Here is a 14,298-nt window from a genome sequence, read left to right as displayed (position 1 = left end):
GCATCGGCAGTTCCTACTATCTCATTTATTACCTATTCCTAATTTCTCTCAAAACACTGATCTTGAACGACTGCAGTCTGAGAGAAGATACACCCCACACTGCTATTAGGGAGGGAATTCCAGGATTTTGACCCAGTAACAGTGAAGGGACAGTGACACATTTCCAAGTAAGGATGGTGAGTGGTGTTCCCTGTATCTGCTGCCCTTGTCATTCGCGATGGTAGAGGTTGCAGGTTTGGAATGGGTTGTTGGAGGAGCCTTGCTGAGTTGCTGCAGCGCATCTTATAGATGGTACACACTGCTATCTCTGTGCATCAAATGGGGAGGCAATGGCCTAGTGGTATTATTGCTGGACTATTAATCCAGACAGCCGATAACATTCTGGGGACCCAGGTTCAAATCCTACCACAGCAGAGACGGTAGAATTTGAATTCAATAAAATATCTGGAATCAAAAATCTAATGATGACCATGAATCCATTGTCGATTGTCGGAAAAATCCATCTGGTTCACTAATGCCCTTTAGGGAAGGAAACTGCCATCCTTACCTGGTCTGGCCTACATGTGACTCCAGTCCCACAGCAATGTGGTTGACTCTTAACTGCCCTCAGGGCAATTAGGGATGGGCAAGAAATGCTGCCTAGCCAGCGACCGTGAATGAATTTTAAAATAAACAATCATTGACTGAGGGAGTGAAATGTTTCAGATGGTGAATAGAGCCTCAGTCAAGCAGCCTACAAGAGCCGGAATGGTGTTTAGGTTATCTCGTGCTGTTAGTGCCATACCTCACTCACTCAGGTAAATTTCCATCACACTCCCGACTTGTACTTTTTAGATTGGGCACAAAACTCATGACTTGTTCTAGCAGCTATGACATTTACAGAGCTGTTCCAGTTGAGTGCCTGGCTCCCAGGATATTGAAGGTGGGATATTTAATGGCGATAATGTCACTGAACGTCAAACAAAGGTGAACAGACTCTCAGTTAGAAATGGTTATCAGCAGGAACTTAATAAGACTAGAAGTTTTATATAATGTTCAATCAGTAACACTGCAGATTACAGACAGCACCAATCCTTCCTCCTTCTTTAAACAATATCCTAAATATCTCGCTCCAGATTAACAACAAGGATATGCATATACATTGAAGGGATACATGTCACTTTGAACATCCACCACCAGAGAGTGCCATTCTCCAATTTTACCATACAACACACAGGTTGGCTAAATACAACTGGATCTTACATAGCACACAGCGATTGCCAAACTTTTGAAACCACATTTCATACATTACTTCCAAACAATCTTCTATGAAGCCAATAATTCTTTTTACAACATGAAAACCGACACCTTTCTCCCCTTCTGGCCTTGCACAATGACTGAGAGCCTGAATCCTGAAGTGTAATTGTGCAAATCTCAGTGAAAGCAGGGCTAAGACATAGACAACTTGCTGTTCGCAACTACTATTTATTAACCTAAGGAGGGACAGCTCTGTGAAAGTACACTGGAGAGGACAGTATGGGGCTGTAGTGCTGACATTCTCAATCAAAGCTAACACACACACACACACACACACACAACACAGAATTATACCAGGATACTGGAGATCATCAGCGCTATTGAAACAGTTACCTAGCAAGGATTCAACTCTCCCCAAACCAGGAGCACTGCTACTAGCTTGATGGTCATGGCTCTCCAAAACCATATGCCACACCCTCAATTTCTTCTTACGGTCCACTGATCTAGAGTGGCATAGCCCTTTGACAATCCCATTTCAGGGTTAAGACCCACTCAATCCCAAATTATGGGGTCACTGCTTTCATTTATCCAGTCTGCACTGCATTAGACAATTAGCTAGAACAAAGGGGGACACAGTTAGCCACAGCACTATTGTGTTTAGGAGGGCACAGACTGGTGGGTGTGGTGCGGTGCATGTGAATATTAGGCACAATCAGATACAGTGATCCTTGGTTCAACCACCCAGGCAATCAGGTGACAAAGGGCCCTGTGTAATGTAACAGAGGGGGTGACTAGGTCATCGTTAATGATGCATAACCAGGAGGAGGAAACAGGAAAGAATATCCACAAAAGTGAGCATCACGAACACAGTATTTTACCAAAAGAGATCGTTGTTGGAACATGAACTTCCTTCTATCGATGCTAAAGTAACAAAGGGTTGCTTTATGGGTGGTTATCTTGTAAACGTTATCATTCTTCTCGGGTTATGCCAATTAACAAAATTCTAAGTGGAGAGTAGTGAGATAATTGCATGGTATGACATCAGCCAAGTAACTGCAGTTTCCCTGTTGATAAGTCAACAAAACTCAATTGTGAACTCTCACAGCCTGTATGCGTACATCAACAATGGCCTGGGAAGAATAGTCTCATACACTTTTTGTAAAGATTAAGAAACATCTTCTGGTCTGACACACCTCGTCCTGTCGTGTGGGATTTCACCTTTACAATGGCGCGGGTCAACTCTCGCTCTGAATCAGAGTTTTGGCAGCATCAGCCGTGTAAAGCCACAATTCAACAGCAAGAGAACAAACAATAGGTTTCCACAAGTTCTTTGTCAAAAGGGGCAAGAGAGGAAAGTAGTTCCAAAATTTGACAGGAAATAGATTGTACAGTTGAAACATTATGAAAGAACCTTTCTCAAGGCAGCTCTCAAGGAGGAAATGATTTTTAAACCACAAAACTGACTATCCCTTAAAATAAACAGTGCAGTGCAGAACCCCTTACAACAGGAAAACAGGCCACTCTGCCCAAAATACTATTTCTGAACCCCTACTCCTATGTACCTTCCTTGTACACGGCCATGCCAGATCTTTAGCTCATCATTAAGTTTGGTATTTCAGCTAAGTATTGAGGAGGTGCTGCACTATCAGAGGGAGCCGTCTTCCAGACAAGATTTTAAATTAAGAGTGTCCTCTCGGGTAAAAATCCCTACGTCACAGTTTAAGCAACAGGGAGTTATCTCCAAATCTGAGCAATCCAATCAGTATTACTAAAGCAGGTCAACTGGGGCATTTATATCACTGCTGGTTTATTGGACTATGTCATAGGCACATTACAGTATTTAACTGGCTATGAAGCACTTTGGATCGCTCTGAAGTTGTGATAAAGTGATATATAAATGGGAGCATTTAGTAACCTATTCTTAAGTGTTGACATAGATCCACCTTAGTCACTGGCTCTGATAGTACATTCCAGAACCTCAACCTCTAGTAAAACATTCTCCTGCTCTTACATTTAATTCACTGTGCATGCACATGCAACATCATGCTAGAATGCAAAAACAAATACACAATGTCACTTTGGAATGAAAGCCTATTAGATTTATTCCTGGGATGACAGAGATGATCTTTGAGGAGGAATTGAGTAGATTGGTGTATTATTTTCCTGGGCTTAAAATAAAGTGAATTAATTAAAACACAGAAGCCCTTAGAGGGTTTGACAGATAGATGTTACATGGCTGTTTTGTCCTAGTTCAGAATCCAAAATTTAAAGAAATTATAATCACAGAGTAAAGGGGTTGTTCATTTAGGACCGAGATGAAGTTAAATCCTTCACTCAAAGAGCTGTGAATGTTTAGAAGTCTCTACTCCAGAGATCATACGAACATCAGAAATAGGGGCAGGAGTAGGCCATCTGGCCATCGAACCTGCTCTGCCATTCAATAAGATCATGGCTAATCTTTCCATGGACTCAGCTCCACTTAGCCGCCTGCTCACCATATCCCTTATCTCCCTTACTGTTCAAAAATCTATCTTTGCCTTAAAAACATTCAGCAAGGTAGCCTCAACTGCTTCACTGGGCAGGGAATTCCACAGATTCACAACCCTTTGGGTGAAGAAGTTCCTCCTGAACTCAGTCCTAAATCTGCTCCCCCTTATTTTGAGTCTATGCCCCTAAGCTCTAGAGCATGGACAGTTGTTGAATACATTTCAGACAGAGACTGGTTGATATTTGAACACTAAGAAAATCAAGCAACGTTGGGACAGTTGGAGTTCATGTAGATGTCAGCCATCTTATTCACATCAATGAGGGAGCAGGCTCAAATGGTTTCCTCCTGCTCCAATTCATGTGAAGTCACATTTTATACTGAACAATTCCATGGAATACTTCACTGGCGCTCACACATTTTGGCATTCTCTCCTCCTTTGATTAACCTACTTTTGTTGGTTTCATTTTTCATTCCTACAGCCTCCATTTGGCCTTCTCTTTAGTTTAGTTTTCTAAGCTCTGGTACTGACATTTAAAAAGTTTCATTTTTAAAAGGCTCTAAGTCATTCCACACATTCCGTTCACCCAATTTTTAAAAAATCCCACAGTACAAGTTCTTTTTCAAATTTCTCTTCCCATCTCATTCCTCTTTCCAGAATATGTTCTTATCCAATCTGGCATCTTTTCAGTTTGCACTTTAAAATGAGATCACATTGTGGTCACTGCTCTGGAGGTGCACACCATTAGGAACAGTAGTAGGCCATCCAGTCTTCAGCCTGTTCTGCCACTCATTTGCCAGGGATCTCGATTATCAGTAGAGACAGCATAATGACACAAGACACTGAGTGTAGTGGCCCCTTGGTAAATATCAAGGAGCTATATTAATGAACGGAAGCAATACAATCAAAATCAATAACACAGATGTTGGGCAAGAGGTTAACAGTTGATGGTGAGGGAGTTTGATTAAGATCAGGAGAGTAGTCAGTACTAGGGTGTTACTTAAAATATGTTAATTTAATTCAAGACACTTATTAAAAATCTCAAATATCAATGCACATCCATAGTTACTGGCTTTGGAGGGGGTGCAACAAAGATTCACCAGACTGATTCCTGGGAATGGCAGGAGTGACATAAGAGTAGAGCCCTGGACTGGTTGGGACTATATTCACTGGATTTTAGAAGACCAAGTGGGGAGCTCAAAGAAACCTATAAAATTCTAATAGGGCTAGACAGGGTAAACACAGGAAGGATGCTCCTGATGTCTGGGAAGTCCAGAACCAGGGGTTACAGGCTAAGGATATGGGATAGGCCATTTAGGACTGAGATGAGGAGGCATTTCTTCACCCAGAGAGTGGTGAACCCGTGGAAGTCTCTGCTACAGAAAGACCAAAACATGGAATGTTTTCAAGGAGGAGTTAGATATAATTCTTAGGGCTAACAGGATCAAGAAGTATGGGGAGAAAGCAGGAACAGGGTATGGAGTTGGATGCTCAGCCATGATCATATTGAACAGGGGAACAGGCTCAAACAGCCAAATGGCCACTCCTGTTCCTACTTTCTACGCACTCTCAGTGCCTGACACCATACAAAGGACAAGGCTTCTTTTTTTAAATTGGTGGGTCAAGAGAAGCCAGGGATGGATGGAGTAGATGGACAGATAATGTCTAATTCGGGCTTAAAAGACCAGTCTCCAGGCAGGCACTACCACCAGAAGTACATTACCACCCCCGATGCTCAATGCTTACCTCATTTCTCTCTCTTCGTGCTGTGCAATCAAGTTACTGTAGAAGTTTTCAAGGGTGACCTTTGTAATGGTGACCCGCTCCTTTGTGTGGTTGCTCATGCTGGAGTAAGAGGTGGTCTGCCCGGTCATCGCCATGACTACCTGCACAGGAGCAAAATATCCAACATCAAATGATGCAGGTTACAAGGAATATTTGACTTTTACACACATCGACACTTGATTCTGCAGCAACAGACACCAGTGCTGGGCTCTAAGCCCAACTGATTCAACCTTCAACACCCACGGATCTAACTTTTCCCAAAGTTGGAGGGACATTTCTGAATTTTAATCATGATGCTTCCTGACCAGATGTGGCGTTGGTAGCGTATTTGTCTCTGAGATTGAAGGATGTGGTCCAAGACCCACTACAGACACAGAGTGTAAAAATCTAGACCGACATTCCAATGCTGTGGTGAGGAAGTGCTGCATTGTCGCCAGGGGCTACCTTTTGGATGGGAGACTAAACCATTTCCTGGGGGGAGGTCAGTTCCAGGAGGCTGATGCCAATAGCACAGATTCAGTTCCAACACTGGGCTGAGGTTACCATTTTGGTCCTATCTTTTCAACCTCACCCCTTGCCTGAGACATGGTGACCCTCAGAAAAAAAAACACCACCAGTCGTATCTCTCTAATGAGAGAGCAGCCCTCTGGGACTATGGCAAATTTATCTTTAAATGTAAAAGGTCTGGTCACATGGCACCAAAGCTCCCACGGCACTACTGTAACTAAGAGCAAGGGAGCTGTTCCTGGTGCCCTGTTGAACATGCTTCACTCAGTCAGCATTACCAAAATCAATCTGGTCATTATCATGTCACTGTTTGTTGGAGCTCCCTGTGCACAAATTGGCTGTCTGATTTCTTACATTACAGCAGGCACTAATTTTGCAAAATGATTCCATTGGCTGTAAAGAGCTTGGAGATATTCTGGAGGTCATGAAAGATGCCAAATACTTTGCCAGGCTTTCATTCAGGTTCTAGTTTCTAAAGATGGCAAACTTGGTCTCAGATTATCAGTACCATGAAAGCAACAGGCAAGCAGAGTGTGTGTCAGCTCAACTCCTGTTTCCTCTGTTATTCCCAAAAGCAGCACTGCCCTTTATTACGGACCTCTGACAGAACGGTTTACTCAGGGATACACATGCTTCACCTTCATCTGTCCTCAGTATCTCTGATAGTCCGAGTTCCATGGTGGCCCTCCCTCAGTCACCGAGCTCTGCGTTATAATACTGACCCCGTGGGTTCTCCACCAGTTACAATGCTGCATCAGGTGGAGGACCCCTGTCTACTTCCGGAGGTATAAGAAAGCCGAGGGCTCTTTCTGTTCAATAGATACTATGTTTGGACAAAAACAGACAGTGCGCATGTGGGCCTGCAGTTTCAAATTGACAGAGAGCTTATCCAAAGGTCACAGGTCAAGTACAGGTCAACGATTTGCCCGTGTCTGAAGTTGATTGTTACTATGGCTGACAAGAGGAAAACTCAGCCAACTTTCAAGGAGGACACAAAGAAAATCATCTAGAAGGCACTAGTAAAAGGCCAGCAAGAGGAGAAAGTCCAGGAAAGAAAATTACTCCATCTGCATTCACCAAGTGACGAAGCAGGTTCACACTGAACTGGCATCTTCAAGGGCACGAGCATCATGAACTTGTTCGTCAAAGGTATTAATCGGCCACATCGCAGGGAAGGCTTCCTATCTGGCCCATTACAACAAGCACAGCACTATCAATTCATGGGAGATCCAGGCCACCATGTGCCTACTGCTGCCCAGGGAGTTGGCCAAGCATGCCACAGAGGGCACAAAGACAGTGACCAAGAACATCAGCTCCAAGTGAAACAACACTGAAAAAAAAATGTAGGTCCCCCCAGAGGGAATTGATTCAGCCCTTCCAGCCAGAGCTGGATCCTCAGTTGCAGCTTTCCACTCATCATCATTCCCAGTTTTTCCCCAACAATCGCTCTCTATTCTTCCTGTTCAAATATGCAGCCAATTCCATGTTAAGCAATTGCGCAGCAAGAACAGCCATGAAGGGAAACAGTCTAGTCTTTCACTTCCCTTTTCATTCTTTGAGTGATAATTTCCTTGTTTAATGGTTCACCAACTCACAGGAAACACTTACACTCTCAAAACCTGTCAAATTTCGAAGGTCTTGGATTTGATCCATGAACTTCTCTGCTCGGATTGTTCTAATTCAAAGCTATTTTGTGTTACTAGAACATCTCATTCCTAGTATTGCTTGTAACCCTTCACTTCACCCTTTCCACAAATACGAACAATCATTAACAGGACCGGGAAGCTACTGGCTCACTTTCTAATTTACATCCTTGTTGATTATTAAACTGACTAGGCAGCTGGCCAAGGACATCACAAACCAGGGCAGTGTGTGCAGGGCAGATTCAGTCCATTAACAACAGTATTACAACAGTCCAACAGAATCCCAGCTCTACACTGCAACTTGCCTGAACAGGCTAATAGCAACAACCTAATAGCAACAGCCTACACTAACTTGATATTCTTGCTGCTGAAAACTCCACACACGCGGGAAAGTAACTGATAAACCGCAATGCTGCTCCCTATCTACAACACACACCATTTACTGAAGGACACAACCACCTCCCCTCGACAAACCATTCAAAGTCACTGTATAGGAGTGTAATTTGACAAGTGACTTAAAAACTTCCTCTTTGACCGAATGTTAGGAAATATTGCAGAGGGGAAAAGAGAGGTGCACAGACGTGCACCCACACGCGCACACACACAGATGGACAAACCATGAAGTTACTGGTGGGGATTACAGAAATGGGGGCTCAGACACCTGAAGAAAGCGAACTCCTTCAGGATGGGAGACTGGGTGACGGAGCATACCATCTACCTCCTCTTTTCTGTTGCAAATGCTCAGATTTAAACCTTCCAATTGCACTGTTAATGTTTGCAGTGAAAATACATAAGATTTAAGCATTTAAAGAAAATTTGGTATAAAACACAGGGATCGGATGGCTGAAGACAAGGTGGTTTGATTTTTGTTTTGTGACTGCAATCTTGTAATTACAGCAATAGTAATCTGTGGTACTATGCAAATACTTTGAGGCCCTTTCAATGGATGGAATTATTAGAGCACAGCAGAACAAGATTGAGCAGACCCATAAAATGGAGGTTGGAAAATTATCGCTAAGGGTAGAATTCCACAGTTAAAATGTTAAAATTCTGCCATAGATGGAAGCTTCTCATCACTTGGAAATGAAAAAGTAAATTGCCCGCAGACAGGCTAACACCTCACAATTGATACAAAAAGAAAGGCTAGTCACTGTGGTAAATTGTGTAACTGAGCTGCAAAGAAAACAGACAAAAGGAGTGTCGATTAACTCTTCAGCTGTATTCATCAGTAGGGAGTTGTTACAAACAATTGCCCCAAAGGTGTGGTCCCAAACAAAGGAATGATATCGACTAAGATACAGATAAAAGTTTCCTTGTCCCTGCTGCTTTTGTGGTTGGAGAGGTCCTGATCAGGCCAGGTCCTGTTTGCTCAACTCCAAATGGCTAGAACTCCAGAGGAGGTCAATGAAAACACCATAAAGACAATCGAAGTTCACCCTGGAATATAGCAGCACTGACAACTGGGAGCAGCGCGTCAAGATGATTCCAAACAGTGACAACTCGACCATCCAGCTGCAACACACTTCGAGTACAAACACTTTAACAATGAAGTAGATCAGTCACAAAGAAGGAAAAGGAAGAAAACCCTGCACTCCAGGCCCCACTGCCTCGCACAAATATTTTACTTCATCGGCCCAAAACTCCACGAGGTGAGAATGAGCTGCTCAGTCACACAGGGAGTCACGGTTGAACCTTGTGATCCTTAGTGGATACCATCCTCGAATCAAGATTCAGCTGTTAAAAGCCAACATTTTCTCTGACAAAGGCATACATTCGAGTTAGATGGCTTACTTTTGTTAAAGCAATTCTAACCACTATGCATTCTTTATATCCTTAATTATAGATTAAGTGTAGAAATTCATTGATATTAGGTCTATATTTTACCAGCATGACAATCCCACTATCGGTTTATATATAAAGTTGATGTTTAATGTCTGAATTGTCTCAATTGGATAAGAAGAATCAATATAAAGCTTAGGGAGCATGAGAATTTTAAAAAAACCTATTTCCATAAATAAGATAAAGAATGAAAGTTACATCATACTACATGATACAAAGAATACATTGCATCTTTCGGTTCTACTCCATGACATCAATTCACTGTCCAGATACACCTCTAGGATGTATCAGTGAGGTGGGAGTGGGCGGGTGGGGCAAGGGACTGATTATAAGTCAATAAATGTCCTGCCTCCACCCAGCCCGGAGTGAGATGTTAGATGAAGGTGCTAAACCCACTATCCAGTGGTTCATGAGGTTGCTCAGCACCTGTATGTTGGAAAGCGATCTCCCAGGGCCTTGGCCAAAATTCCACCTTCACCTAAGGCTGAAGCTGAAGCCAGTCATTGTTGTTGTCGTTGTCGTCGCCTGCAGCGTGATTGGTGACACAACCTGTCAACCCTCCTGCATTACTTCACCCATTTTTACTGCATTTGCCTTGTGGCCATCACTGCAATGTGTTATGATCCAGCTAGGGACTAATAACCTTTATTTTTTAAAGGTGAAATCTGAAAGACTTTCTAGCAGAATAAAGCCACAAGATTGCAGTTTTTAAAGAAGTTAAATGGTAATACAAGCTAAAATATGTGTAGAATGTAATCGTAACACTCAAAACTAACATGTGGATAATAGACTGTGATCAAACACATGACAGCATACATCAAATAGCAAATGTGATCAAGTTAAATCCCATGGATTTCTCAATTACTCCCCTAGATATTAACACCACTCTGGGTCATCAAGGATCACTAAAATTCATGAGAGATGGCAGTTCTTCATTTCTGTCGATTCAGCCTTAAAACTCCACCATCATGAATCACATCAGCGCCTGCTCCTGCTCTACTTGATCATCCTCCTGTCCTGGACCCTGAAACATCTAAGCCCGGTCTACACAGTTAGCTGTCTACTAACTTCTAGAGGTTGGCCTGAGTTCTAACCATACAAACGTACAACTGGTCTTAAGACACAACTTGCTGTAATCTACACAGAACTCTTCCCTGCAATACACTCAAAAATCAGCACTTCTGTTACCAAGTCTACTTTCCACCTGCATCACTGATCTCCAGTCCAAATCGATTATCTTTTGAGATTTTCAGTGATCCCCAAATTGTCTTGAGTGACTGGTTGTAACATTACAACAAGCTTCCCCCACTGTCGTCTTGGTTCAGCAAGCCATCCGGCAAAACGTCAGCACGTGGTTCTGGCACTGCATCCACAGGCACTGGCCCCAAAACTAACCAAAATTAATGAAATCAGATCTTCTTTTTCACAAGCTGCAGCCATCCCAAAGGATTCATTAAAATCAGACAACATTGCAAAGCACAGTCACAAAGATTTGCATCGAATCAAAAGTTGGAGATTGTGAACCAAATTCAGCTCTGGAAAAAGCAATTGCCTTTATCTTCCGGCAAGGGGCTGATGCATGGTGAAAACAAAAATATCCACTAGTTGACTTCTAAATTAATGGAATATTAAAAAAAAAAGGGTTTTAGCTTTGATTTAAATGGGGTAGAAAGAGGTAATAGAAAGCTACACAATCATTGACTCAGCCTCAGTGCCTATACTGTGGCTTGTTTTCAGCTTCTTACTTTCAGGACGTAAAGGCCATGGAGAGGACAGAAGGGCTTAGAGAAACAGGACCTTTTCTCATTAGAATGTAGGAGGTTAGAGATAAAGGTAACCAAAATCATGAAGGGGCCAAAGAGATGAATCGGACAAAGTATATTTTCACTCAGCAGATAAACCTAGAGGGACCAAATTAAAGACAATTGTCTAAAAAGCAAAACTGAATCTTTCTGCAGAGGATCATTACGACATAGAATACCAGAGAAGCAACAGACAGAGCAGAAGATGCATTGACCTAAAAAGGGGAGTGAATAAAAATGTTGAACAAATAACAAGGTTTGGGAAACGTTCAATGGAATAGTTCTAATTGTTCGCTCTGACAAAGTCCCAGCACAGGCATATCAGGCAAAAAGGGAAGGGACAATGGAATGGGTCAAAATCAATTGATCCTTTAGAGAGCTGCAGACAAACAATGGGCTGAATAGCCTTCTCTTGTGCTGCAAAATTCAGGGGGTTCTCTTCTTGATGAGAGCTCAAGAATGATATCTTTTACATGAGCACTTGGATAAACAGCACAGAAACCGACCATTCAGCCCAACCAGTCTTTACGGGTGTATATGCTGCAGTTCAGCCTCCTCCCAATATTTCTTAACTCACTGGGCCACTGAGTAAATGTGGATTAGTAGTTACCTTGAACTTAGAAGAGACAACAAAAGCCGAAGGCCTGGCAAAAGTATTTCAATAACTTTACGAGCTGGAGATTGAACCATCTGCAGCCATTCCTCCTCAGCAGCCCCCAAAAACTTTTTACACTGCAAATCTGTAATGCTTCAGCTGGAAGCCTGAAGAAATGAAATTGTTTAGGAGAATGTTTTGAAAATGTTGTAGAACAGGTTTATACAACAGCATTCTGCCTTTGAGAGGGTGTCATCACCTTCAGTCACCAGGAATCAGTCAGTTCCTTCTATTTGCTGCATCTCTGATTTTCTCCTCTTTAATTGGTTACTTTGTTGATCTAGATTATACAGAAACATCACGCTGTCCACATCACATTCTACAACAATATAAAAGGTTGTATCCACCCACCTTGCAATTAAAAACACATCTCACTCGGGCGGAAAGGAACCTCATCAATAAAGAAGTGCTGCCACAAATGTTGGGAATTCTGAAGTGATGCGAACACTTGGTTCAGACAATAAAATGGCAGCAAGATAAAAACAGAACAAAGCACAGCTTGTGTGAACAAAAAATGCTTCTCATAAGCATTAGCACAGGTTGATTGGGCTGAATGGCCTGTTTGTGCTATTTATCCTAAGTCTTTGAGTAAAAACTGAGGGCCCCATCAAACTTTCACATTGTGTCCCTCTGAGTTTCAAAATAGAGGGAACTGTTTCTCTCTCGTTACCCCATCAAATTCTAATGTTAAGCACCTCAATTAGATCTCCACAGGTCAACCCGTATAAACACACACCCTAAATGAGAACACAATCGGGAGAATAGTTCCCAATCTAGCCTGCCAGCTCAGCCCATTCCTTCTGTTCTCATTAAACACTATGAGCCACCATTGTGCTCCACAGCCAAGCTTTTATTAAAACCATTTGACTCAGTCTGACACAAAGTGCACATCGAGAAATATGTAGGATAGGAGAGGCTGCAGACACAAGTCAGCACTCATTACTTTCCTGGCATATCAACAATAAACCCTGCACAGAGTTTCAATTCTGGCATGAGTCAGTTATTTATAAACAGAAAATGTAAAAGAACCAGGAGGCACTGACAACTATTAGCAAATGGCAGACAGGAGTCAGTCTCGGAATCATCCTGTGCTTTGTTCTGTTTTTATCTTGCTGCCATTTTATTGTCTGAACCAAGTGTTCGCATCACTTCAGAATTCCCATATTTCATTAACACAAGAAATGCCCCAAAGCAAGTAGCAAACAACTGATGAAGGAACATTCGGTGTAGCAAACTCTGTGCAGCTATTGTGTCATTTGGAATGTTGCCTCGCTGCTAGTAAAACATTTGGATCCAGCTAGCCAATGCCCATGAAATCCCCACCACTTTCTTAACAAGGAAGATAAGATCGTCTGAGAGATTTCTGATAAGAGATACAATCTCAAAAGCCCAAGTGGTGAATCATTTTAATGATATGGACCATGAAACTTGTTGGCTCAGTTTCCTTCTGCATCTTAGTGGATAATCATGAGGAAGTGAAAACTGAGGCATGCACAGGATCAAAGCAAGTCCGGCAGCAGAACGGTATTCTTACTGGGCCAGTCATCCAAATTACTTCAGTGATACAAGTTCAAATCCTATCACAGCATTCGGGGAATTTAAATCTCCTTAAACAAATCGGAATAAAGAGCTACCATCAGGAAAAAAGTGAGCAGAGAGCTGTTAGACTGCCATTAAAACCCAATCAGGTTCACAAATTTCCTTCAGCAAAAGAAATCTGCCCTGATCTGGCTACATCTAGGACATATTAGTAACACCACTGGGTTAGTAATCTAGAGGCTCAGACTACGGCACTGCAGTTGGCAGAATTTAAATTCTAATTAAAGTCTGGAATATGAAGTTATTGACCATGGCAACTATCACAGCAAGGAAATCTGCCATTCATACTTGGTCTGGCCTACTGTAAGTGCACTCAGCCATATCAAATCCATGATGAAATTTCATCACATTGACCGTTGTCATTCACCACCAGCTCTTCAATGATAAATAAGGACAGGTAATAATTGCTGGCTTTGTCACACATATGTTCCATGATAAATACAAAATCTCAGATGACATAGTCATGTCACTCAAGGTCAGAATGCTAATTGTGGTACTGTGGTTAAATGTAGGGTTCAGTGGGGTTCAAAGCAAACCAGTAGATTGAGCAGACCTCACACAGGCCTTGCCCAAGAGCAGCAACTGAGAAACTCTAGATCCCTTTAGGACTGTTGGCTTGGGCTCAGTGTTAAACCGGTTTGTCACTTTAGCGAAAAGATCATGGGTTCAAGTGCCAGAGATAGTAGGAACTGCAGATGCTGGAGAATCCGAGACATCAAGGTGCAGAGCTGGATGAACACAGCAGG

At 42.4% G+C, this 14,298-nt stretch overlaps 1 protein-coding gene across 3 annotated transcripts in view; it reads right to left on the bottom strand.

Annotated features, from left to right (window-relative positions):
- Nucleotides 1-14,298, bottom strand: part of LOC109924049 (serine/threonine-protein kinase 38) — a 50,146-nt gene that overhangs the window by 20,940 nt on the left and 14,908 nt on the right. For all 3 annotated transcript variants that reach the window (XM_048611920.1, XM_048611921.1, XM_048611919.1), the window contains exon 2: nucleotides 5,469-5,608. In XM_048611920.1, coding sequence (XP_048467877.1) covers nucleotides 5,469-5,602 — 134 coding nt within the window. In that variant the 5' untranslated portion in view covers nucleotides 5,603-5,608. The remainder of the gene's footprint in view (nucleotides 1-5,468; nucleotides 5,609-14,298) is intronic.

Source organism: Rhincodon typus, chromosome 25, assembly GCF_021869965.1.
Source record: "Rhincodon typus isolate 14 chromosome 25, sRhiTyp1.1, whole genome shotgun sequence".
NCBI classification, from domain to species: Eukaryota; Metazoa; Chordata; class Chondrichthyes; order Orectolobiformes; family Rhincodontidae; genus Rhincodon; species Rhincodon typus.
Note: the sequence above shows the minus strand (reverse complement) of the source record. Positions and strands in the feature narration are given on the sequence as shown.